The 26656-nt window shown below is 40.1% G+C and overlaps 1 protein-coding gene and 1 long non-coding RNA gene across 3 annotated transcripts in view; both read left to right on the top strand.

The window, feature by feature from the left end:
• Positions 1-9473: 9473 nt before the first annotated feature.
• LOC138006682 (uncharacterized) lies at positions 9474-13779 on the top strand. The gene is made up of 3 exons (XR_011123923.1): positions 9474-10733; positions 12388-12579; positions 12845-13779. It is a non-coding gene; the product is annotated as an uncharacterized lncRNA (long non-coding RNA).
• A 510-nt stretch (positions 13780-14289) lies between these two features.
• Positions 14290-26656, top strand: part of LOC138006680 (hephaestin-like protein) — a 22360-nt gene continuing 9993 nt past the window's right edge. Inside the window, exons 1-7 of one of the 2 annotated variants that reach the window (XM_068853149.1) lie at positions 14290-16275; positions 17949-18382; positions 18893-19201; positions 21045-21363; positions 22074-22269; positions 24712-24949; positions 25331-25507. In XM_068853149.1, the coding sequence (XP_068709250.1) occupies positions 16112-16275; positions 17949-18382; positions 18893-19201; positions 21045-21363; positions 22074-22269; positions 24712-24949; positions 25331-25507 (1837 nt within the window). In that variant the 5' untranslated portion in view covers positions 14290-16111. The remainder of the gene's footprint in view (positions 16276-17948; positions 18383-18892; positions 19202-21044; positions 21364-22073; positions 22270-24711; positions 24950-25330; positions 25508-26656) is intronic. The other variant, XM_068853150.1, reaches the window with a different exon arrangement.

Below are 26656 nucleotides of genomic sequence, written 5' to 3'. Positions count from 1 at the left end.
GAACCGACGCCTGAGAAGGATAATGAAGATTAAATGGCAATATAAGATTAGTAATAGAGAGCTACTGGAAAGGGCTAACGTGGAGAGGTTGAGTGAAGAGGTAAGAAGAAGGAGATGGCGATTCAGTGGACACATGCTCAGACAACAACCTGACAATGACTGTGTGGACCCCAGAGGGAAAGAGAAAGAGAGGCCCGCCAAAAACAACCTGGCGGCGCACAGTTGAAAAGGAGAGGTCCAAAGCAGGGTGGAGAGAGGTGCGCACTGCAGCGCAAGACAGGAATCGATGGAAAGCACATGTGGAGGCCTTATGCGCCATCTTGGCGCCAGGGGACAGGCGAAGGTGAAGTATTGTTAAATTGGTGATCCTCATTTTCCCTAGGTTGAATATGCACCCCACTTAGTTCAAAGCAGCTTATATAAACCCCCCAAAAAGGACTGAAAACACCTATACCTTCCCTCAACCTTAACCTTGCTTATATCCATACATCTTCTTGATGTTCCGTATCATCTTATCGGGTTCTGTATTCATATACTTTATCATTCAATCTCAACATTACAACATAGTACTCGAACTCAGACCCTCCAGATCTATACTCGTGTGTCTTCACCACTATACTACAAGAACGAACATTCCAATTCTAACCAGTGCAGTTCTTTTCAATATTTGTTTTTGTATAATAAGTCAATTGATATACATTTATAATTACCAATACTAATCCTAACCTGACGTAATTTTTCAACCTAAGAACTGATTTTACCGAAAACATATATTTAGAGAGAGAGACTGCGATCCTGGATTAAATAACAGTTAATCACAGCTAGGCGCGCACCGTAGTTTCGGGTAAAACGTTTTATGTACGCTGAGCTGAGGGAGAATTTAACGGTGTCGGGAAGGTGGGCTGTCCTGTGTTATTTGCTTTGAATATTAATCAAGTTAAACAAAATGCCTTGAAAATAGCCCGTTTCCGAGTTGCAGCATGCCTTAGTTTCAAAGCGAGTCCTCGTGGACAGCCAATTTCATGGGGTGCCCCTCAGTGCACAGGAAAACCAATTTCCCAAGATTGTTATTAAATGTTCTTTGACCTGACAACACAATTTCAGTTAAGTTGTGGACTGTTGTGTTCATATAGTGCTAAAGATGTTTCAGTCAAATTCCCTGTAATAAACCCAAAAGAAAAAATCCGGGAGTTTTGCACTGTTTCATAGCTTTCCTCTCCTCTTTTATTTTAACAGAACATTATTCCATTGTTGTCTTTTCATGACAGTATCTACTTTTAACACCAAGTTCCAGCCTGCTACCAGCATTCTGCAAGAGGGGACAGCTTTAGTGAGAACTATTACCAGTTTAATAATCGAAAATGGTGACTATAGCTGTCCTTTGGCGAGATACTTGATTCATGTTTAGTTTATTTATTCACTTTCTTTTCAGATACCGAACATGTTTAACTATTGAATTCCTCTGTCAAGTGAATGGAGACCTCCAATTCCCGAATGAACCTTTTCATTTTATGTCTAATTCTAATTTTCTCCTCTGGAATTATAGACTATTAGTATGATTACAAAGATGATTTATGAAAATTCTTTGCAAACAGCTTGTTTGCACTTGAGGTGATCATTACGCGATGATAATCACCTAAGCGGTTTTTCAAAATGGCCGAAAGCCGTTTTGTCGAGGTGACAGAAAAAGAAATTAATTGTTTTAAAGAAAATGCCTATTTTTCAAATGAGCACCTCGCTTTCAGCGAATAATTGTTAAATATACGAATAATTGGAAACGCTAGTGAGAAATCTTTTCTGATGTTTAGTCACTAGAAACCGATCAATTTAATCCGTGAAGTTTGCACTTCATTCATAGTTTTTTATATTTTTCTGGAGTTTCACCAAATCTGTTTGATGTTTCATTTTATGCCCCGCACCCACGTGAGTACATTTGATGTGAAAAGTTGCCCAAATAAAGCTGTGCCCCAAGTCCCTATCGCCACGGGCAAGTGAGAGGGGCCTTGCCATTACGATAGTCATTTCCGTCAAAACAATTTTGATAAATATTTGATGTCCCCATAAAAATTTTTCCCGTGAACGTCGACGGGGCATTAAATTTGTTACACTCTGCCCATCCGTCATAAATTTGATTTATTGCAATGTCAGCCGTAAGTTTGACCCAGAACCTGCTTTGGGTGAAGCGATAGTGGGAATGTTAATTAACTGCTAATGGTGCTGATTTAAAATTGCATATTTTACTGCCGTCAACCGAAAACTAGTGTCGACAAAATCTTTTACTACGTCGAGGAATCTAACTAAACATTGCGAGAAAGATAAGTAAAACATCTTTTCTTTGTGTTTTATAGTGAAATATCCCGTTTTACTATCATTTACATGACCAGAAACCCATAAGGGTTGAAACGTGTAACGGCCCCTTGTGTGCTGCGAAACAAGCTTCTGAATATTCAACTTGCTAAGTACCATATTTGGAACAACAAGAACGAGGGGTTTCCAAATATGGTACTTAGCACTAAAACATTCAACCAATCAGTTTGCACTGAATATTCGGAAGCTGTGAACGCGCGTTACACGTTTCAACTCTTATGGGTTTCTGACATGACCAAATAAGTAGCGAATCAGAACAAAATAGAGAAAGCTTAAAAAAGCATCAAAGGCGACCAAAACCCTTCACATGCTACAGCGTTTTTAAAACAACAACGTGAAAATAGCCAAATTTAAGGTTTTAATTACTGGAAAACGTCTTTAAGCAAGATAAAATTTCATGCTCTCCCATAACTTTATTGCCCTTTAAACCGGCTTCATTATTTGGTAACTGGCACCCTTTCATCTTCTTGAAAGGGTTACAGCATATGTAGCCACTAATGATTTCAACAGCCACTAGTGATTACGACAGTGGATCATTGACGTTGTCAGTCCTTAATTAATCTTTCTAATTAACTTTAATGAAGACGTTTGGAGCACGTGTTATCAAAGTTGTAAATCGACCTCTTCGGAAGACGACTCTGTTAATCGCCAACTTTGGTTTTTTGCCTATCAGTTTTAATTAAACATTTATCTAAAAATTAAACCCTAAAATAAACTGTCTTAATGGGATGTTCTTGATAACTGAGCCCTCTGCATGGGATACGTAAGAGATAAAAATTTGATTGAACGGTTCTAAGCTTTGCGAGGGCCTTTGTCTAAATTTTAATTAACACAAGGTTACACAAAGAAATTAATAATCCGTCTTTTGTACAAATGACGCTGAAGGTCACGCATGAAAAAGATTCTCATTTCATGATAAACACGTCTAAGTAAAAATCAATGCAACTTCTGAAATGTGGAAATCCATCAAGAATTCCAACAGTTTCCTCATTTATTCAAAAAATTACGATTCTTGCTATAATTGAGGCTTTATCCGTTGCTGAGTCTCGAGTCGCAGAAGATTCTTTTCGTACATTCTCGACTAGCTTTATCTGTGTCGCTTGGCCTGTGGTTATGCGTGTCCTGTCGGTAATTTAGGAAGCCTCCTTTGCTAGCCAGAGATGACAGCTTGTGCGTCTTTATCTTGGATTTTTCTTCTGTAGCATAATCATCAGCAAATCTAACTTTCCTTCTGGGTGTCGGAGACCTACCAACCTCGGATAAATCGTGAAAAGATCCAGATTTACGATCTAGCGTAAGAGCATCGTTTTGCACTCCACTTACGAATCCTACGTATGGCTCTGATCCGCTGCGTTTCCTCACCGGAATTTTTACCCTCCTTGATACAGCTGGCTTGGTCTCCTCTTGGCTAAAGTTCTTGGCAAGATTAGGATCACTCTTACTTAAAACCCCATCTTGAAGTCTTTTAATATTGTGGAAAATAAGGGTAAATGCATGGTCCATCTCCAGTTCATAATTACTTAAACGCCCTTTAGAGGAACGACTACTCATGATCGGTGTTTTGCGATGGTCCTTCATTTTGATGAAAACGTGCTTGAGAACTGTAAAGCGTCATTGCTCGTCGCCTTTCAGGGAGAGCTGCATGTCGATTAAGTTCTATGCTTGTTTACGTGACATCTTAACGCAAAACCAATCATGCTTAAATTCACATGTAAATCTACCAATCAGATTTAAGGTCGAACTCGCACAAAGAAATATCACTTGTGAATGAAGGTAATTTATTTCCTGCTAAAATGTTACACCGTATACTTAGTACAGTTTTGAGTCCTCCTTAAGCAGAGAGTATCGAATTTGTGAGGGGAAAATTCAAGGATTAAGTAATTTAACGAATCCAGTCAACGTGATATGTTATAATGCCGCGACCCCAGGTAAGCACGTACAAGACAAGCTTACAGAACTTTATTGTTGAGTTTGAGGGGCGATTTAGATTACTCTTGATAGAACCTGCCGGAAGCACAGACAACAACAATTAGCTTACAGTGGCTTAATTTGCATGACTACGCCAACGTAACAAAAAAGGAAAGATGAGTTAATTCGCGTCAAAAGAGAAATCAACTAACGAGGGAAACCAGAGAGCAAATTTAGCCCAAAAGACTTCAGAGACATTTCTAGGCTCATTTTAATTTATAAAGACTTTCTAAATAGATGTTTTTATCACCTAGAAGAATTATATCTGTTCGGATATCTTAGCTGAAAATTGAGATGTCCAGAAATTTGGGGGATGATGATATTGGCTTCATTTCGGAAATTGTAAAGCTGAACGTTACCTTCCAAGAACTTCCAATAGACCCATTTTCTCATCCAAAATTGCTAGGTGACCTTTTTAAGTGCCAAAAATCGCAAAAATATCCCTTCCGATAACGTAAGGGACTACTTTTACCTGGTTACGACTCTTTCAGGTGTTTTAGTAAAGAAATCTGTAGCTGTTTGGCAACATAGGACCGAAATTCTTGGAACAGTTTGACTCTCCCGAACACACATTTCACCAAAGATTATCGATGGGTGCCCCTGAACTAATTTTCATCAGCCCGAATTAATAGTAAATGGCCTTTTTTACTAAATACGGATTATCCGTCCGGACGAACTTGGGCAACATTTGTTGTTCGTCTGGTTATGCGTCTCTAGCATAAAGACGGTCACAAGACGCGTTGTTCGTCTAGAAGAACTATGTTTTGTTGTGTCTTGAACGACGCGGCAGATTACTCGTCTAGATGGATAATGCGACTTGTGCCTGTCTTCATACTAGACGAATTTAGCAGAGGCAGAAAGAATGCTTTCCGGCCCAAGTTCGTCCCAGACGCATTATGCGTCTTTTGTAATTCTTCCTGTCTTTACGACGGATAACACGAGAGACGCCTAATTCGCCTGGACAGATTATGCGTCTTTGGTATAAAGACGGAAAATCTTTTCGTAAAATTCAGAATGCATGATAAATGCAGCCTCGTCAAGTGAATGTCAACAAACAAATTTTCAGAGTAGATCGGGTCGCCCATATCCCCTCGGTTTCAAACGTGGATGCTTGTACTCTGTATCACCTTCACCATTTAGGACGTCACATTCTCATACAAACACCGCCTTCAGGGAGTTTTTTTGCCCCATTTTCAAGATGGTAGATTTAAATGTGAAAAGTCGGTATATTTTTATGAAATTTATTGCCCAGAGGAAACAAATGGATTTATGATGAGTGTGGCATGCTTCATGCTTGTTTAGTTACTTCCCATGTTGCAGTTGGGCACTCCTGTCATCCGGGAACGTCTCTAGATCTCTTATTATGTGAGCAAGCCGCGTAGGCGTAGGGCTGCTTTCACAAACTGATTCGATAAAGTCAAGATCATTTTTCCCTCACCCCCTTCCTTCCCCCTTCCCCCACCCCTCCCTCCCCCCCTATTATTAGTTTCTTTTGGATGGCTGGTGTGCCCTCACCTTTTCTGGGATCATTTCTTCGATATCTGGGTATTTCCTAGGTTACCATGCTGAATTTAAAATGAACGGCCTATTTGTGTTCATAGTAAGTTCCTCATCTAGCCATTCGCCGAGGTTTTTGATTAATCTGAATGGTTGCACTTGACAAGAACCAAGTGTAATTGTATTTATTTCATCCTTGCGTATCTGCTGGCGTGAGTCAACCAAAAGAAACTCCGTTTTGGAATCGTTAATTATTGGCTTATTTGATAACACCCAATCTCTCAATTCAGAGATACAGTTTCAGGCCAAACAGGGCCATCTCACTTCTAGAAGAACTATCAGGGGGGAACGAGACATAGAGCTGAGTATATCGTCCGCGTAGCAGTGGACTTCCTGTAAATCCTGTAAATGAGTATTGGTGATCTCGAAGAACTTGCTTGTGAACAAGCGGTGAATAACAAGGGCCCTAGGCAGGACCCTTGAGTCACGCCCTGGCAGAGGTCGAACTTGTCAGCTAGTGCACCCTCCAAGAGCACACGCTGTGAGCGGTTGGACAAATAAGATCGGAGCCACTCCAGCGCGGTACCAGTGACAACAAAGTTGGAATGTATGCGTTCCAGGAGAATATTGTGACTCACGGACGGTGTCTAAAGCAATACTCAAGTCAAGAAGAACCAGTAGAGTGACCTGCTGACTCTCCATATTCATTAAAAAAATGTTCATGACTTTGAGGGGAGCCGTCTCGGTGCTACGATGTATCATGTACGCTGATCGTGCTTCAGTTCACAATCAAAACCTTCGTTTTCAGCATGTTGATTAACTTGGTAAACAGCAACTCCCACTGACAACTTTGACGCGAAAGACAGGTTACTGATGGGGCGAAAATTCTTATCGGCGGCTTTTTGATAACTGGTAGAAGCACAACCTCGCCCTGGGAGCGATATTGGTAGAAGCAGCGCTTCCTTCCAAACACTCGCAAAGAGACCCGCCTAAAACAAATGACAAATCGACCATAGAGGTGATAACAGGGAGCAGGCCTTCCACTACTTGGACAAGAACAGACGTCGATAAGGGATCCAGCCCACTGGACTTGAATCAACGTTTTAGCCTACTCTTGGGACAGAGGCTTGAAAGAACAACGTTGGTGACCATCAGATGGAGCAGTGGCACTCTCATCAGCGGACGATGTTAGTGGAGCAGGAGGCTCATCTAAGGATTCGTAAATCTTGCTGATCTTTTGAACGAAGAACTTCCCGAATTCATTGGCCAGAGCTGAGGGACATAGATCCGACGGAAAAGATACCTTGCATTGTTCACTGAGCAGAGCGAAACGAAAGGCAAGAACAGCATGTTCGGATGTTCAGCATGTTCAGGTTTGGAGCATGGCTAATTCGAAGGTGCCTTCTTACTTAGCCCTGCTCCAAACCAGTCTCCCGCAAATATACAGAGAGATGGATATTAAGAAACCGGATGCATTATTTTCAGGTGTACTGAGGTTTAGTTACTTCTACACTCAAAGTAGACCACCTATGCTTTAATTTTAGACATTCATTCATCAGATTCTTCACAATACAATGGTAATAGTACTAAACGCTATATATACCGCACATCAGTATCACATAAAGTGTCATGGCGGTTTTAATATAATTCTTTGCCTACGTAGGGTGAGATCGGATTTCATTAAGGCAGCCGCTAGCAGTCCATATTGGAACTCACCCACCCAGCCCACCCACCATGAAAGTGAACAACACCAGGCAGTTCCATATGTATCTTGTAGCTCTTATTTCAATTTTTATGGACCCAACAGGTTATTAACTGTTAATCAGATAACAGAAAATAAAGGCACGATTTTTCAACAGGACGGGTCCCTGTGTACTTCATCTGCAAGGAGTCATGTTCTCCAAGTGATGTTAGTGACCTTCCCACGTGAAAGTTATCAGCTTACACGTCACAACAAATTTAATCGCCTTAGAGGCACTTTAGTGCCAGTGCAAAGGTCCTGTCTTCAAATTTAATCGGAGCTTTTTTTCTGGTCTGATCTTTCCAATACATGCCTTTTTACACTCTGAAAAATTTTCGAATAGAATGGAGACCTGTTTCCCGTATATGTAGTTGTTGCTCTTAAAAATCCTTAAGTGATAAGATACGTTTTAATTACTGGAAGCAGTTCAATTAAGCTAGGCTTTGCGTTGTACATTGTACAGACTTTAAATTCTCTCACAGAAAATGATCGATAACACTGTGCTCCAACTTGCATATCATTAATGAGTTCAAACCATTAAAAAAGCTTAGTTGGAAGAAATAATACTAGCAGGACCTCTACAAAACTGAATATAATGTGTTCTAATCTTTTAAACGCTGTCCTCTGAGACTGTGTATATAACCGCACTGACGTCTTCGCGTTGTGCAAAATATTTATCGCACAGGAAATGATGCAAAACTCAGCCCTTTTTTTTCCTATGATGTGCTCAAGTATCTTCTCAGTGAACTTGGCGTCAACAGGGGTGTGATGATAAGTCGACTTTCAGACTTTCTTCTTCTTATAACCTATCACAGAATATTAGTAGCCTTTTCTCTCCACTCAATTCTGCTTGTGGTTTGAAGGTACCTTTCAGTAGCGTAATTATTCGGATAGCGTGCTGCTTGTTCGTTTATTTGATGTTTAAAAGGAAGAGTGGTGTCAAAAGGTCCAGATATCTTAAACCAGATTTGGCGCAGTGAAATTACACAGGACCTCCTATGCATAGATCTATGCATCTTTGCACATGCGCTTATGGTGATTTCAGACGACATTTGAGCCTCGCGGATACAAAATACCAATGCGTTTCGTTTGACGCAAACGTTTTCTTTCAAAAAACCAATAAACCCTCTTTGTGGTTTTGGGTGAGAGAGATCGACGTTCCAAAAGTTCAACTAGTTAACAAGACGGATCTGAATAAATAGCAAGATTTACAAGGCATTTAGTGGACCAAATTGCCCTGAAAAGGTTTAGAAGAGACCTCATTGTGACAAAAATGATAATGAACTATTACATATAAAAAAACGAAACTGATATTTTTGCTTGAAGCTTGCCAATAATGCAAATTTGTTGTGCGTTTGTCTGCAATTAGTATTATATAAAATTATTCGGGTTATTATAAGGATGCATGCGCCCCTATCGGTTATGGGTCATGTTATGGCTTGTTGTAATCACATGGAGCGAGGTTATTCCTCTTTGTGATCCGTTATATTCTTGAAAAAGAAAGAAACAGAGTGAAATTCTCAGTAAGAGATAATACTAAGGCATTTTTTTCTCTGCAGGCGAAGGGAGTATGTTGTAAAAAATTCCATCGACTTCGTTCGATTCGCCTTCGGCTAGTTTTGTTGTTAATCATATTGAGGTGTTGTAATTTGGTTCATCGTCATTGCTAAAAAACCAAAGGTGTTTACAAGGAATGTAGTAAATGATAAAGGGGCGGAATGAATTGGTGCAGAGATGAAGACACTCCATACCTCTCTTGGTTATTGTGAGCTTGCATGTTAGCTCATTTAGCAAGCAATTCAATAAGTTGGTGGTTCCCATCGCTTTGGTCGGGCTCAATAAATTCAGACTTAGAGACGACATCGTTGATCGGAAACAAGTTAAATTAGAAGCAATCATGGACAACAATGAAAATTATTCAACTAAGAATTTGGTATTTATTTAACGGCTCTTTCTGTCTGCTTAAGAACTTCTTTAATCTTTACTAGGTAGCACGGTTGCCCTTTGGATTAATATTACAGAGAGTTGTTCAAGCTAAAATCGGTGCGCTTTCAATTTGAAGAACATCGCAAGATATTTCGACAGATCCAAAGCAATCGCGTTTAACTGTGGGCGTAGCGATAACACAAACAAGTGCAATAACGTTAGTGGAATGTTTCATCTTTCTCTTTCCTGTCCTTAATCAGGAAACTGACATTTAAGTACTTTCTCACTTTTTTCCGTGACCGAAACTTTAGATCTATTAATTAAAAAATATCGTGTCCAATTTGTAATGGTCCATAACTTTCAATCTATGTTTTAATTGCGTGCTCATGGAAAGGAAAGTTTCAGCCTTCCTTTGTTAAGATGATCAAAGGCACTGATAGATGTCTATCGTGGGAATAGGACCGTCTTTCTAAGGTTTGTCTTTTGGGGCCTTCTGCAGTCGCTGAGTCGTCCGAAAACCTTACCCTTCGTCTTTGCAATTGTGGACTTACGAGAGCATTGCAGAGAGAATGTGATTTTGGACGCAGCAGGTCGGGTGCTTCAGTCCGTTTCCCCGTGTTCTCTTGCGAGACTCTCAACGAAGGATCTGAACGGCTAAGATCTCTCCTTAAAGGCAGCCGTAAACTGTTGACGGAAGTTATCTCTGCTGCCGAGCTGCATAAGTCATCGCGCGCAAGCATTGATTCGCTCTTAGACAATTGTCCATCTTGCAATCTCTTGATATTGTGGAAAATCAAAGTAAAAGCGTGATCCATTTCCCTGTCGTAGCCACCTCGTCGTCTGGAGTGGTTTCTATCCATGCTTTGGGCTCTGTTGTGACGATCTTTCATGATCCAATGCAATCCAGCTATTGTGTTTTACAGTGAAGTCTCGACAGTCTCCACAATATAGCACACACGTTCAGCCGTGTTTGTTTGTACAACTTGCCGAAGACTGATATCTTCAACCTTTTGTTGTTCGGTAAACAAAGACGTTTTGGAATAACGTCAATCAACCCTTCAATTTTCCGAACGGCTGCGGCTGTAAACGATTCTTCGTCATTCTTGCGTGTGAAGCAAACTAGCAAACAAGTTCTTTTATCGAATGGGGTCGTTCAAAAGCAACAACGGTTTGTCGGTCTGGCGAACAGCAATTCCTTAAATGGCCAAAATCTTCAAAGGATTACTTTATAACAGTTGAGTCTTAAATTTAATGCCACAGGTTCGATAATAACATTTCATCTCGTGAGACCATTGGTCCATTTCAGAAAAAAAAAGGTCATGTTTTGACATGAGCTCTTAGCAAAGACCTCATATTTAGGCTCCTTGACCGCTCTTGCGAAATTTACCCTCCCATGCAACATGAATTTTACAACATAGTTTGGACATGATTTTCCTCTCGAACAACATTTTTCCTTAAAGAAAACTTTTTTTCTCTCCAACAAAATGGGCAAAACATTGTGCGTGACTTTGATGACATCATTTTGTTGCATACATGGGCACCGTTTCAGAATCGAATCGAACAAGTATTCTTAGAGGGCCTTCTTCACGGAAACATGTCACCGGATTTTTCTGAAGAAGTTCAAATAGCAGGAATACTAACACGAACAAAATGATTTTTTTTTTTATTTTGAAGTACGGTTTTCGCAGTCATTGTCAATTCACTGAGATTTGAGTCTTTCTGTCAGTCATCAAACTTTTGGTTTGTCACGTACAAAGGCACTTGTTTCAGTTTACACCTCCTAGAGAAATCAGTGAAAAACATATCATCTAACCTGCTTTGTTTTTCGTTCTATCTATAATTAGCCAGGCATAACGCGGAAGCTTGTGAGTGCCATTCGAATTGTTCATCGTTCGACATCGAAGTTGTTTGAAATGCGAAAATCCAAGCTGTAAAAATACAACAACCGATATCCCAGGGAAAAGTCCGACATCCGATTTGTAAAAATGACACTTCGAAGGCATAACCAAACAACTTGATAAGAAGTAAAGCCAAGTCACTTTCATTTAAGAAGTGTGACCCAGTCGTGTCGGAAATAAGTTGGTATCCATCGAAGCTCTGCAAACATATGAATATTACAGGAGGAAAACAAAGTCTAAAATATCAACAATAGCTAACTGAAGTATGCACAATTGTTGTTTCGAAAACAGAAACTAATCAAAATTTTAAAAATAAGGAAACAATTAAACTGCGACGGATCATTTAATAAAATGTTGTGTAAGGAGATTCTTAAACCGGCACGCCTCTCTTTTTTCACAAGTTGCAGAGGGCTATAGCATGGCATAAGTCTCTTAATTCGTAGGCTTAGCTAGTTCTCGACGTATCGGATTTGACTGCAACACGGCGTAACTGATGTTGCTAAATTTATGTACTTCATTTTTTCAGAGCTCATACTTGCAAATGTTAATAGCAACGGGGCATTTTTCACTTCAAATATGCAAAGTGAAATCACGGTGTCTCTAAAAATACTATTACGTCAACAACCATGTGTCAGCATCGCCCACGCTGTCGCGGCAAAGTTTTGCTGCCTAATTTTCCACGGTGCAAAGATTTTTCACCATCGTCATCTCATTTGCTCGGGTTGGATTGAAGCACTTTTGATGCAAATCCAAGATCTAAATAAGGTTTCCGGTGGCCCATTGTCTGTCCGATTTCCGTTGGAAATTCCATAAGCTCCTTTTGGACTCTGTTTCTTTGAAAAAAGAGACATTTGTCAAGTAACTAAACAAAGAAAAACATACAGAAGAACATAATTCTGAGAAACTTTTAAAATTGGGCAGAATTTAAAGCTCTTGATTTACTAACTTCGTGACTTTGCACGGACATTCATACTTTTTTTTCGCCCTTAGGTTGCTTAGTGGACGTTGAAAGCTTACGTAAGCGTTCCCAAGAGAAAAGAGGAAACGGCTCTGACACAGCAGTTTTCCTGCTTTTGTGGAGGGGGGTGGGGGAAGGCAGACGAGATGGCTTATGGCTTATGGCATAGGATTTATATACCGCACATATCACAAAGTTTCATGACGATGGCCTTAAATTCATAGGTTAGTAGTGTTATTCACAAAGTAGCACATTTCTAACAGCTCGATCGAGGAGAAGATACCTAACAGATCCTAGAAGGATGAATCATCCGCATGAAAACTGTGCAATCATTTTTGCCATCCTTTTCAAATTTCAATCCATTTCTGTAGGCGAGAAAAAATGCCTTCAGTAAAGTAATATGATTATTGGTGACAATACTGTGATAATTTTTTGCTTTTTCCATAATTGACCCTGTTTTTCCATCTGACGTCCTTGTCATGAATTTAGACTTGGAGAAGTTGGACATAGACAGGAGTTCCTAGCGGCAGAAGAGACCTAAATACTGACAACCATTGTCGCCCACGACAGGCTGCTACGATGATGATCATCATCATCATCATCATCATCATCATGAATTTAGACCTGATCACATGTGATGAGGCTTTCTTAATACCCTGAAAAATTGATGATGCATGTAGTACCTCTGTCACTGAGTAGCTGAATATAATTTGGACTAGAAAATATAGCCTGCAGCGTTCAAGTGAGTGCCACTTGGTAGCACAGTTGGTACAGCCGCAACGGCATTGCAGAGGGTCATGGGTTCGAATCCAGTTGAAACCACCTACACTTTTCAGGTGTCTATAAAAACACAATTGCATATATTGTCCAATTAAGTGCAAAAATCACTTCATCCAAGTTTCGTCTATAATTTCAATCATCAAGTCCTTCAGTTCTTACTGTTTGTTTAGCTTTTTTGTTTTTTTTTCCTTTCTTTCTGTTTTGTACTCCGACTGACTGACCCAAAATTAGGAAACACGTTCCCAAGCCAATTTTCCCTCCAGCTTTAACTGTAAAAAAGTTGAAAAGAATCCTTGAAGAGGGTCGCGCTAGAAAAAGGTCAAAAAGCATTCTTGGAATTGCTTTATGTTAAAAATAAAGACTCTGCATATGTTGCCCCGACGCCCCAATACACCCACCCACCCCCCTCCTCTTCAGTTCAATGCTGCTTATTAGCACCGTATTGGCCCGACAACTCAAGGAGTAAACGACAAAATAAATGGCTTAAAAGAGAAGTGTGCGGTGGTTAGAGGAGAAGAGCTTTCGAGCTGACCACCAGTACGGCTAAGTCCGTGGCATAATTATAAATGGAAACGATGTGCATCTTTAGAAACCTTTATTCGTTTACAAGTGAACTGAAACGTGAAAGTTAAAAGACTGGCTATAACTTAGCTGTACTGACCAAACTAAGCTTATTAGAATAAACTTGGATTCTCGCTGCCTGCATATCTGATAGGCATAGCGCTACAACCCCTGTCATCAATCGTTGGAACACTTGACATTCCACGATACTCTGCTACCCCAAAGTTGGGAAAAAAACCGCGAGTTTTGCGTAATCACCAACTATTTTCATGTTTGTGAAGAGGAAAGGAGGACCGATTCCCATGAAGTGTTCCAACAATTCTGACCGGGATTGTAGGATTTGAAATTATCTATCCACTCACGAAAGCCTGTCATGAATAAGCAAATTGCTTATCGTGAGTTTTCGACCAGCCCCAACACGAAATGAAAATTATCACTCAGACGATCCTACATATATCTAGGCCGAAATTTGTTCAAATTTCTATAAAGAAACGCGGAATCTCGCCTGCCGGGAGAGTAACAGAAAGTTCAAACCGCGAATCTGTGGCCCTAAGTTTTACTTAAGTTGCAATTTAGAGCTCCAGTTGACGTGATAATATTCATGATAAACAGAAAACAGTGACCCCTGATGCTTGTTTGACTTGGTTGTCTTGACCAGAATTTATCGCCCTACCGCTATAAAATGGTCTTCACTGTCTTAGAATAAACACCACGCAGCGAAGTGTCTCGAACTCAAGAATTCAAGCCAAGTGAAATTTATAAAGAAACCATTGTTCAACAACTCAAACAACAGTTCATTGTTCATTTGCTTAAAATTGAACCTTTTTTTTATTTCCGGACAGTTCTTTTGTTTCACATTTTCAAATTCAATATGCGTAAATTGCATCTGAATGAGATTGTTGTTAATTGCGTTAAAAGAGGACACCATTTAATAGCGCGAACAATTAACACGTAGTTATCAATATCATCAAGCTACATCCTGCTAGGTTCTTAGCTAAAATACCTCTTGAGCTTAAATTTGCTCTTTTTCAGACATATATCTAATTAATCAGTCAATTGATCTAAAAGTTAGATTCTAAACCCAATTCATGCCGTCGGGCGAATATTCACGAAATTACACGAGGACAGTAACACGTAAGCCACTGAGCATGGTTCGAAGCATTCGGTGGCAGTCAATGGGAAAGCTTCTGTTCAGATTTGACGACTACGATCAGGCTGATAGTTTCGCTCTTTTGTCTGAGTTCGAACCCTTGAAAATATTGGACTTGCACTCTTACAGTGCGATGCGCCTTACCGTGGCCAATCAGGATGTGTGATTTGATTGACGGTCACGCCTCGGTGCAAAGTTCGCACAGTTGTAAGTTGAACACCGTTGCATGGGTGGCCACGGTTAGGCGCCTTGCACTGTAATAGTGGGGGTTCAAGAAGGCGGAATATTGTCACATTTGTTGTCAACTGAGTTGTGTTTTGAAGGCCATCTAGGACAGTGCTTGACTCGACAAACAAACTTGACAAATTTCAGACGTCAGTTCTAACTCTTGTTTTCACCGAAGCGAATACTATTCCAAAGTGTTTTCAAATTTATCCGCCGCAATTGTCATACATACCTAGTCGCAGAAAAACACAGGTAACACAGATCTACATTTATTCCATCGAAAAAACAGCCCAATCATTAAAATTGGAATGCTGTCCTACCGAAAAAGTACGCAATAGAAATGACTAATTTTTTTGTGGAGGAAACCCACGAAGGTTTGAAGCAACCATCATTGTTATTTCCAGAATTCAAACAATGACTACGTGTCTACGCGGCTTTCTTAAAAAGAGCCCTTGTACATTTTTTTTTTTTTTGTGGAGGAAATCGACGAAGGTTTCAAGTAACCTCAATAACCCACTTTCGATATGTTAAAATTCAGTCCTAAACAAAAAGTACCATCTCGAGGCTCTGCGGAATATATATAAGGATTTGTACGAGGACTGAATTTTAATATATCGAAAGTGGGATATTAATAACTCAAAAAAGGGGCTACACGGCTGCTTGGCTTCGTGGCTATTAAAGTGGCTTCCTTCAAAATAGCGCAAGAAAGAAATTCTGACTGCATTCAGATTTGCATCCATGATTTGCCCAAGAACTTAGCACCTTCCTGGTTCTTTCTTTTTCTTCTTTGGGCATTCTTATTGCATTATATTCCGATATCCATCCCTGAATACAATACCGTGAATAAGAAACTGCCAGAACTTACACTTCTTAATGACTAAGATTATTTCATGCAAAGAAAATCATGCCTGCATACCTGTAATATACATACCCATACTTAACGCCTCAGGGCATGCATATTAGGAAGTCGTGCGCGGTGTTTTGGCAAACAGCTCGATCTAATCCATTACTAGAGGTATCTTCCTGATTTTGAGGCAACTATGTTGCTTTATTTTGCTTTGAGTTTCACTGTGTTTTGCAGTTGTTTGCCGGGAGTGGTTATTTCGGAAACTCGTGAATATTACATCGCAGCCGTGGTTAGAGAATGGATATACGCACCCACAGGGCTGAATGAAGTCAAAGGAGTACCTCTCAGTACTGAAAGGTAATGTCACTTTTAGTGTCCTTGCTATGGGGCAAGCCATTTCGTTTTTCTTTTTTGCGGTGACTAAACAGTCAGAGTTACTTTTGACTGACAACTGTCCACCACTCGCATGATAATACTACTGCATTAACCGAGGTCACTGATCACAATGCTCAATTTAAAAGGATATGTCATCTTGGTTAACCGTTTCCATGTATGCGTTCATAAAATCAGCAAAGTTTCTCAAAGAAATTTAAGAGTTTAAGAAACGAAGACGGCTACGGGAGCGACAACTCCAAAAAGAAAAAACACGAAAGAAGAATAATTATAATCGTCCTGTACATGTTTCACGCATTTGTGTACGTTTCTTTGGCATCCTTTGCAAAGCAACGACGTTAAATCACCAAATTTAGGGTTTGCACAACTACGTGAGTATACAAAAGTACATCATTCTCTATCTTCAAAACCGCTCAGCGTTTTGACAAGTATCTTAGTTTGTGTCCTTTGTGTTTTAATGTAAAATTTGAGCAGCATTTTTCCACTGTGATGTGGCATCTTTTGGCTTGAGGTCGGCATTTTCCTGCCATTTAGGTCGAAACGATTAACAATGTTGCAAATTGGAAATGATCCCAACTCCTGTTCGACAGAAACTACAAATCACGTCCTATTTAAAATGCCCAACACAGCTGTATAATTAATGTCATAGTGCATAATTAATGTAACAATGCATAATTTATGTCGCATTGTGTCATAAGGTTATCTTAAGCCTAAGAACGTTATCTATTACTTTTCTGTTAGGGTTCTGGGGCCCGTTTCTCGAAAGTCCCGAAACTTTAAGGGCCATTTTCGGGTGTCGCAATTCCTTTTGTATCTCAAGAACGGAGAGCATTTAAGTCGTCAAACTTCACAGTCATGTTTCTTGTAAAAACCTTGAAAACATGTTAGAAGATCGGCTTTCCAAAACAAGCGGTTGGCAGTTTCGGACGCGAAACGTTTTCAGGACTCCCAGGTCATGGTTAAAGGGAGACTTTGTGGCGCCTATATCAAGTAATGTGAACTTCATTGCATTGCTGTAAAACAAGCCTCACTTCAAATTTGATTGAGTACAAGAATTAAATCGCTCGAGTTTGGAGTCAAGTTTTCCTTCGGATTGTTTAAGAAAGATAGATTTCTTGAGGTAGCGTTTAACTTATAAAGATATCTGTTAATATAGATATGTGCGTGTAGTATGGCGAGTAGACTTGTCTGACAAGATATTGAATAAATGGAGGTCAATTTATGATTCTTTTGTTCAAGTGCAAATTAGCCGACCAAGCCTCGACACCATACAATGAATTGAAAAGAATTCAAGTTCTAAAATGAGGCTTGGTAGGCTAATTTGCACTTGGACAAAAGAATCATAAATGTGACTGCCATTTATGAATAAGGTCTATTGAAGCTCCCAGTTGGCCCCAAAGGTCACTACAAACTTTTTGCGACATTAAGCAAAGGGGAGTTTCCCAAGTGCTCAAAATACAGACACAGACTTAACTACCGTCTTTCTCGATCCAAACAAATAAGTAATATTGGCATATACCGCTTCATTTTTAAAAGCCATCAAGACTCTTGATGGCTTTCGCTTACTTGAAGTGAAAAACGTTCTTGCAAGGGCGCCGGAGTTTATGATTTACAATATGTAATCAATATCTTTTCAGCCATGCAAAGCTTTTCACCCTTCGAGGTACGGGTAGAGTTTCTACATTATACAAGAAGGTGCTGTACCGGGGATACACGGATGGGACCTTTACACAGGAGATACCCCATCCACGCCACTTGGGTGTATTGGGTCCAATAATAAGAGGAGAGGTCGGGGACACGATCAAGGTGCACTTCAAAAACCTGGCAACAAGGCCCTTTACAGTTCACCCCCATGGAATCTTCTATAACAAAGCTGATGAAGGTGCCATTTATGCCGATCACGTTAACACTAATGCAGAGCAAAGGCAAGATAATTCAGTGAAGCCCAATCAAGTTCGCCTGTACACGTGGTTTGTCGATGACGATCACGCCCCGACAGACGAGGACTGCGTTACCCGGATGTATCATTCTCATGTGATCTCATCGAAAGACGTTAACACGGGCTTGATAGGTAATAAAATATTCCTGCTTTTTCTTCCGACAAGAATCTTTGCTTCTTAAACTAGGCACTCAGTCTATTAAGCCTGGAACATCAATCACACAGTAGGAAAACTTTTGTTTGGAGGCCTAGGATTTGAGTTGCACGGTCGTCTAACAACTCAGAGTATTGAGAAAATTAACTTTGATGCTTTAGTACCGGGGGGGTTGCAGATCGAGGTTGGAATAACCTAAGGCTAACGGCCCTCCTTACCTCCAGCCTCCCGTTTATATTGATAGATTCATGAAATACCATCACATCATTTTTTTTGCCGTTGCTAGGCTGGCTTTCCGAAAAAAATATTTTTACGAAGGTATGGTCAAAGTAACTATCAGGAACCCATGATGGGTTCCTGTAAGCATTTTGGTTAGCGCGTACAATTACAACGATTCTTATGCCGTTACACAGCCCCTTTGTAGTTTCGCTTTTTACCAAAATAATAATAATAATAAATTATCTATCATTTTTTACCTTTAATTTTAGGCCCATTGCTGATTTGCAAACGAGGAGTTATGGTGGAAAACGATGCCAAACGGAAAAAGGTCGATAAAGAATTTGTCATTCTCTTCACCGAGTTTAATGAAAACGAAAGCTGGCTCCTGGATGAGAATATAAAAAGCTTCTCTGGCAATCCCGAGACAATAAAAAATGACCCAAATTTTATTGCGAGTAACAAGATGGCGTCAATCAATGGCTACATATATGGAAATCTTCCCTCGTTAGACATGAACCAGGGTGATAAAATCAGCTGGCATATGATTGGCGTGGGTGAATGGAGTGACATTCACAGTCGTAAGTTCTTTTCATGGTTACCGATCCACCCCGAACCAGCTCTTACCCTACAAGCAACCTAATTTACTTTATTTTGTTTTTTCACATTTAATGGGCCCTTTGCAGGATAGTGATCACATGGTACAAAACCGCCATACTGGGACGCAAATTGCCCACTGGGACATCTAAAACAAAGAAAATTTAGATTAAATAGCTTTGTTTTAGATGTTCCAGTGCGCAATTTGCGTCCCAGTATGGCAAATTTGTACCATGTGATCACTATCCTCAGTGCAAAGGGCCCATTTAAACGGAGATACTGTTCGTTGATTGGCCAAGACGCACACTGTAACAATTCATGGCGCGTGAGAAGGCTGTTCTTCAAAAAGCTGTATCACGGCAGTGCAGTTCATTCTGTGTAGTTTTACCAATTATTCACCCCTACTTGTTATGTAGCTGGATGGATGTTGCTCGCTGGGATGATTGTAATAGCCCACTTTCGATATATTAAAATTCAGTCGTAAACAAAAGGCATCGTATCGAGACTCTGGAGAATAATCTCATACAAATCATTACATTTATTCCCAGAGCCTCGAGATGATGCCTTTGTTTAGGACTGAATTTTAATATTTCAAAATTGGTCTATTGGTGCGTCTCGATCCGTGGAAGCTCAGAAGCTCGGTCGTCGTTTGACCGTTCTGTTGCTCCGTTTCGTCAATAGAGCGAGTTTTTAATCGAGTTTCGTAAGACCAAAATCAAAGTAATTACTTTGACCAATCAAAAAGGACGGAGACAATCCAGTAAAACAATCAAAACTCAAAGTAATTACGCGTAACCGACACAAAGCGCGGGAAAATGTGCACGCGCGAGCCACGATGGGTTTTGGTTTCAGTTCTGATTGGTTGAAAAGGGGGTTGCGAGACCTTTGAACCAATCACTGAGTGAAGTAATGCAAGACCAAAGCAATTCGCTAATTAGTTTCGACACTCAATTGAAAACCGCTCTAATCGTTTAATGGCAACTTGTTGTAAGTTAGAAAATCAGCTTTCTAATGTAAGTTGTCGCAGGAGCCCATCCATAACGAGGAGCCTACAACTCCACAAAGATGCACTGTAAAAGGCGTGGCACATTAGGCAAATGCGGCTAGTTTTTTAATCAACTGAGGACAAATTCAGAGCTCGGTAATCCTAGCCAGAATTTGTGCAATCAAAAAGCTTCTTGTGGCAAAGTGTCCATAATATATTTGTCTTTTTTTTTAATTAATCCCTAGTCACTTTTTTCTCCACCACGAACCAGTGGCTCAGTTGGTTAAGCACCGGGGTGCCATGTAAGAGGTCGTGAGCTCGAACTTCGGCCGCAGCAACAAATCACTCAAGATATAGTGCTGCCTTTGTGATTACACCCGCAAATAGTTGGACTTTCTAGTTTTCTCGAATAAGGATGATAAACCGTAGGGTCCGCCTCACATCACTTGTCTGGGACGTTAAAGAACCTACACACCGTTGGAGAAGCGTGGGGGACGTAGTCTTTGACTTATTCTGTTCTAGGCGCACCGGTGTAAATTACTTATCATTCAGCTAAGATTGTAAACTACACGGCTGCCATTTGGGCCATAAAATCAGTCTGGAAAAAAAGTCGCCCACGAAGTGTTGTTCATTGACTTCCTCAACTGCACTTGTAAATAGCCAACTAGACTGCCTCCGGCCAGTTGGAATTCTTAACAGTTGTTGTTGAATGTTCAGTTTTGTCGTGATTGTGTTCATTGGCCCCGAAAAGCCCCTATGGCATGAGGAGTTGTCAATTAAATATGTATGTATGTATTGTCATCTATAATAGTTTAATAGTTGTTTGGTTTTTTTTTTCTTAGCCTCCTTTCATGGCCACACAGTACAGATCAGTTCCCACCGACGTGACACAGCTTTATTACTTCCTGCAACTTTCCTGACCGCTTACATGACAGCTTGGAATCCGGGAACTTGGCTTCTTAATTGTATGAAAAGTGACTTCTTTGATAAAGGAATGTCTGCCCTCTTTCGGGTTAGTCCCTGTAGACACAAGGTTACTATGCCAACCGTTAGTGGTAGCAGAACCAAGATTTACTATCTGGCTGCGGATGAAGTTACGTGGGATTACGGACCCTCTGGTGTGAACAACATGGACGGAAAACCCTTAACTTCACCAGGAAGGTAAAAGCTATCTTTCAGGTAATAGACCTTTCTACAGTTTCTGATGCCATGTTGGTTGGCGGAAAAAGCACGGCTTAAATCACAGTGAATGTATGGGAATTTTGCCGACTTTGAACCATTATAAATCCTTTCAAAGTAAGGTCTGACAGTTGTGGATAGCGAGAATACCTCTCTAAAAGCAATTGCATTGAGATTATTTTCGGGAATTACGGCGATCGGAATCAAGCTCTAACGACCGTAAACGAAATTTCTAAATTTCATATAAACCCTTGCAATCAAAACTATACAAATTCCCGCCAATTTTGAAGCAACATGAGGAGATTTCTAATATCCAATTTTCAGACTTTGCGCCTTGTGCAATGATCTAATTTTCCCTTGAGTGAATGATATTACTAAAATGACTGAAGCATTTTACAATTTTTGAAATCTGCTGTTTTGTAGCGGACTTATAGAGGTTTGAATTCGGCAAAAATCCCATACATTCACTGTATTAATTGAAGTCGCGTTTGCCCCCCAACAAATATGGCGTCAGAAACCGTGGAAAGGTCTATTTATAGGCATTGCAAGAAACCTCACCGCGCAGCTGAATCCTTAGGTTCATTGGGAGTAAGCATTTGCGTAGTGAAAATTCTTAATCCAGTCCTTTTTTTAAATATCATTCAAAATCTACATACACTCAGAAAAGCTGCTTGATTTACTTTTCTTTCCAGTGAATCTGCCACGTACTTCAGTCAAGCTGATAATAGAATAGGAGGGCGATACAAAAAGGCGCTGTATGTTGAGTACACTGATGAGACCTTTACCACAAGAGTCAACCGGTCTTCCAGTAAGCTTCATTTGGGATTTCTTGGTCCCGTGATTCGAGCTGAAGTCGGCGACCAAATCAAAGTCTTCTTTAAAAACCAGGTAAATCCGTGGTCTCGGAGAATGAACTCAGGCGGATAGAGTAAGTTGCTGGCTTTCACTCAGTGGCCAGACAAAAGTAAACAATTGCATAAGAGAGTTGTGGGGCAAAAACTGAATGCCGAATGTGCCATTGGGAACGAATAGGCTTAAGTGAAAGTGAAGGACTCAATGATTGCTGCTGTGTCTGACTGTGTTCAGACCGCAATGTTGTCACAATGTGGAAGCGGTCGGGAATTCCTTTACGAAAAGGTAATTGAGTATGAGTTGGCGTCTCCTGTAATTCGTCCATCTACAAATAAACATTCTTGTGTTAGTTTTATCGCATTCTCAATAAACAGCGAGCACCGCGAAGAAACTGAGTTCAATTAGTTTTAAAAGGAGTGTGAAGGTGGTGTGGTTTTCTGCGGTAGAAGAATTTTGATTCTTTCTTAGCAGTCACTTAAATGCACCACTCACTAGTAGTAGGCGAAAGAAATTGCTATTGTAGTTATGATTGCCTTCCTCTGAATTTGTACGTAGAAAATGACGAAAATTTAAGAGATTTTTAAGTATAGAGAGAACTTCACGATTGTGTTAATTTTGTATCGCTACCCCCAAGTTATGATTGGCTTATAATTCTTGAGTCACATTTTCATCCAATCCGAACTAATCGCAAAACCAATTGGCCAAGTTAATAGAGCAGTTTTCAATTGAGTGTCGAAAGTAATTAGATAATTACTTTGGTTTATGATTACTTCACTCAGTGATTGGTTCAAAGTTCTCGCGCCATTTTTTCAACCAATCAGATGTGAAACCAAAACCAATCGTGGCTCGCGCGTGCACATTTTCCCGCGCTTTGTGTCGGCTACGTGTAATTACTTCGAGTTTTGATTGGTTTGCCGGATTGTCTCAGTCCTTTTTGATTGGCCAAAGTAATTACTTTGGTTTTGGTTTTACGACACTCAATTGAAACTCGCTCTATTCGAACGGTTGGACTGATATGAGCGTGGAAATAAGGTTCAAACCCGCGGCAAAATCATTCGCAATTTAACCCACTTCTGACATAACCTTATTAAATGTTTTGGTGTGTAGTATCGCTGAGAAGTTCTACGAGTTGTGCTGTAAACAACGAGAAGAAATACTCAGCGATACCATACACCAAAACATCTAATGAGCTATTTATCATCCAACTATTTCTGACTAATTTGAAGTGTGACAGATTTGTGAGTAACAGGCGGGCGGCAAACTTCAGCACCTAAACTAGTCAAACCGGTTCTCTACTGTACAATAACCAAGTTTATTATATGACTAGCTCCGTGAGCGCTCCGCTCCGCTCGGGTATAGCCAATCAGAGCGCGCGATTTGGTTCATCATGCCCGCTCGTTCTTTTTTCATCATGCCCGCTCGTTCTTTTTTTGCGTGTTTATGGACCTCGACTTCGTCTCGGTCCATAAACACGCAAAAAAAGAACTTGGCCAATATCCAGTCATCTTGACCTCACTCTTGGTCAATAACCCATACGTACAATAACTTGCTGTACAATATCGTGGAATGTTTGTACTCGTTTCGAGCGTTTTTTGTACAATAACTAATACAGTTTGATAATAAATAGAATTCCCTATAATTCTAAGTGAAAGTGATCATCGCATGAATGAATGAAGCAACTTGAGAAAGAAGCCTGAAGAAAATCCAGGCTTGAACGGAGCTCGAACCAAGGACCGCGCGCTTACGCTGCACTTTGTTCTTCATCTGCGACATCACTGAAGTATAATAGATGAACGAACGTTCTTGTTCCAGTCTAACCGAGGCAGTTCGAATCTAGCTTTGTCGCATTTCAGTTCGCGGCCTTTGAGCCGGCTTTTGCTCTGAATATCTCATCTAATAGGCCATTTTCGAGTTCATGTCTTTCGCTTCTTCAAAGTGAATCTAAGTGGGAAGTTTTAGTGATGATAATTAGTTATGCTTTAAATATGGATGAAAACTAATTTTCATAAGAAAAACTTTGCACTTAGACTCGCTTTAGGTAGGCATGAACTTGGAAATGGCTTATTAGCGGCGTATAATTTTCAGCAGTAAAATTATAGCTAATTATCGTCTTATGTCGCCAAAATAAGGACGCGGAAGGTCTGGAAACTGTGTTTCCTCTTCTACTAAAAGGGTGCAAATAAATTTTAATTTCGACTTCTGATCAGCCAAGGATTTCCCTGCAGAATAGCACGTACTGAATTCGTTTGCAAACGTATTTTTCACTCGCTCTGAACGCTCTGAACGAACAAACTATTTCGTTTACTTCTGCAGTTGAGCTTTTCTTGTTGAAATAATTTAGGAAAAGATTCGAATATAAAATACTTCTTACGTAGTAACGTTGTTTAGGGTTTTGTTGTCCTCACTTGAAAACTACTTGAGCCACCGTGACGGAAGTCTTTCACCACCACTGACTTCATATTATCATATCTTTCACAGGGAAGCCACAATTACAGTATCCATCCTCTCGGTGTATTCTACGACAAAGCAAACGAAGGAGCCGGATATCAGGATGGGACGTCCGGAAATGACACCGCGGATGACGCAATAATGCCCAATCAAACCTACCTTTACAGATGGACCGTACCGGAAGCTGTTGCTCCTACGGACAACGATCCCCCGTGTATCACATGGATGTATCACTCCAATGTCGACAGGACCAGAGACATACAAAGTGGTGAGAATTTAGTAACTGTGTATAAAGTGCGATGTCCACTAAATCGCGTGAAAAATAAGGGCGGCGAGTAAAGAGGTGCGGTCGAGTTGTGGCGTTGGTCTTGGAACGACAATTCTAGACAAATTACATTGGAGCACTTCTATATGCGACTCTCTTCTCCTAACCACCTTTTGTTCTTTATGTCATGCCACTTATGTCCCTAGGTTGACCCCAATTCAACTGATGACACTCATGCAACAACATTCAACTTTGAATCAGGGGCGAGGAAGGAATAAATAGCCCATTTTTACCTGAGACGTAGATTCTTTTAAATAATTTCACGAAAATCGCGTTATCACATAACGATCGGAAATTCCAACGTGTGTACCCCATTTTCCATAGGTCTTATTGGCCCTCTGATTATCTGCAAAAATGGCACTTTGAATGCAGATAGGCCATGGGAGAGAAAAGACGTCCAACACGAATTTTTTCTGCGTTTCGGTTTGAACGACGAGTCCCTTTCATGGTATTTTGACGAAAATAAAAACCTCGCAGGGAATGCGTCCACAATAAACGAAGGTGAGTGTCTTATACAAAGAAACACACTTAACAGCTCGATAGTTTCATTGCGTCGGTGTACTCTGAGAAAAACCTTTTGACGCCGGACTAAAGAAGAAAATTATGTGTCAACTAAATTCACATATGGCTTCAAGAAAGGCAATGGAGACCGAATCCCTTGGTTGGAGTCAAAGGCTTTTCCCTTTCGTAAGTCGTCGATAGCATTCTCAGAAACTGTCACGCGTTAGCTTTCAAAGTAGTCGGGCTGGTTAACATTGGAATGAGTTTAAGACTGTTTTATCCTCTGTAAAGAGCTCTTCATTATATAGGTTTATTTCATTGAGAGGTAACAACACTTTCATTAGGATTTGGCCGAGCGATAGCTCCGATTGGAGCTTTGTTAGTTGTCTCTTTTCTTTATCAGCAAAGAGCTAACCTATCGAAATAACGTTTTAGGAAAGGATAAATGGTAAGGCAAGTGCATGCTCTCAACACTTCGCCATTTCATGTCATTCGAATTTGTTTCTCAAAAGTATTAGGACTTGACCAGCCTAAATATTACGCATATTTTTATTCGAAGCGAAAGCCTATGAAACTTGGCAGGCAGTTAGCTATCGTTATTGTTGTAACTTTTCCAAAATGTCCGTATCACATGTCATTCTTGTCACGTGACCCGAAATCGACTTATAACAGTCAGATGATATTTGTTACTCAAAAATGGGGAACATTCAGCTACATTTTATAAATCATATTTCTTGATTATTCGATGACCCCTTCTAAAGGCTCTGTCATGCCGTCTTTTAATTATGTATGCATGTTAAGAGCAATTAACAATTGAGGAAAATAGGTTACGTGACATGATAAACATCCAAATATCTTAAAAGGTAAATACGGAGTGCCACATTAAAAGTAAAAGGTGGCATTCGGTTAATGCTAAAAGTTTTCAAAATTTTGAAGTATAAATGTTTCCCATTTTGAGTAAAGGATATAAAGGTTATAATTTGTTTTAGGGTCACGTGACCAAAATGTGATGCAAAATATTTTGGCAAATTAATAGCAACACTGATAACAAACTTTCTGCTAAGTTTCATGGACATTGGACAAATACTTTCCTTCAAATAAAAATATGCGTAATAACTGTAGGTTGGTCAAGCCTTAACTCCCACTTGA

Source organism: Montipora foliosa, chromosome 6, assembly GCF_036669935.1.
Source record: "Montipora foliosa isolate CH-2021 chromosome 6, ASM3666993v2, whole genome shotgun sequence".
Classification (NCBI taxonomy): Eukaryota; Metazoa; Cnidaria; class Anthozoa; order Scleractinia; family Acroporidae; genus Montipora; species Montipora foliosa.
The sequence above is the reverse complement of the archived record's forward strand: the minus strand, read 5'-3'. Positions and strand labels throughout refer to the sequence as shown.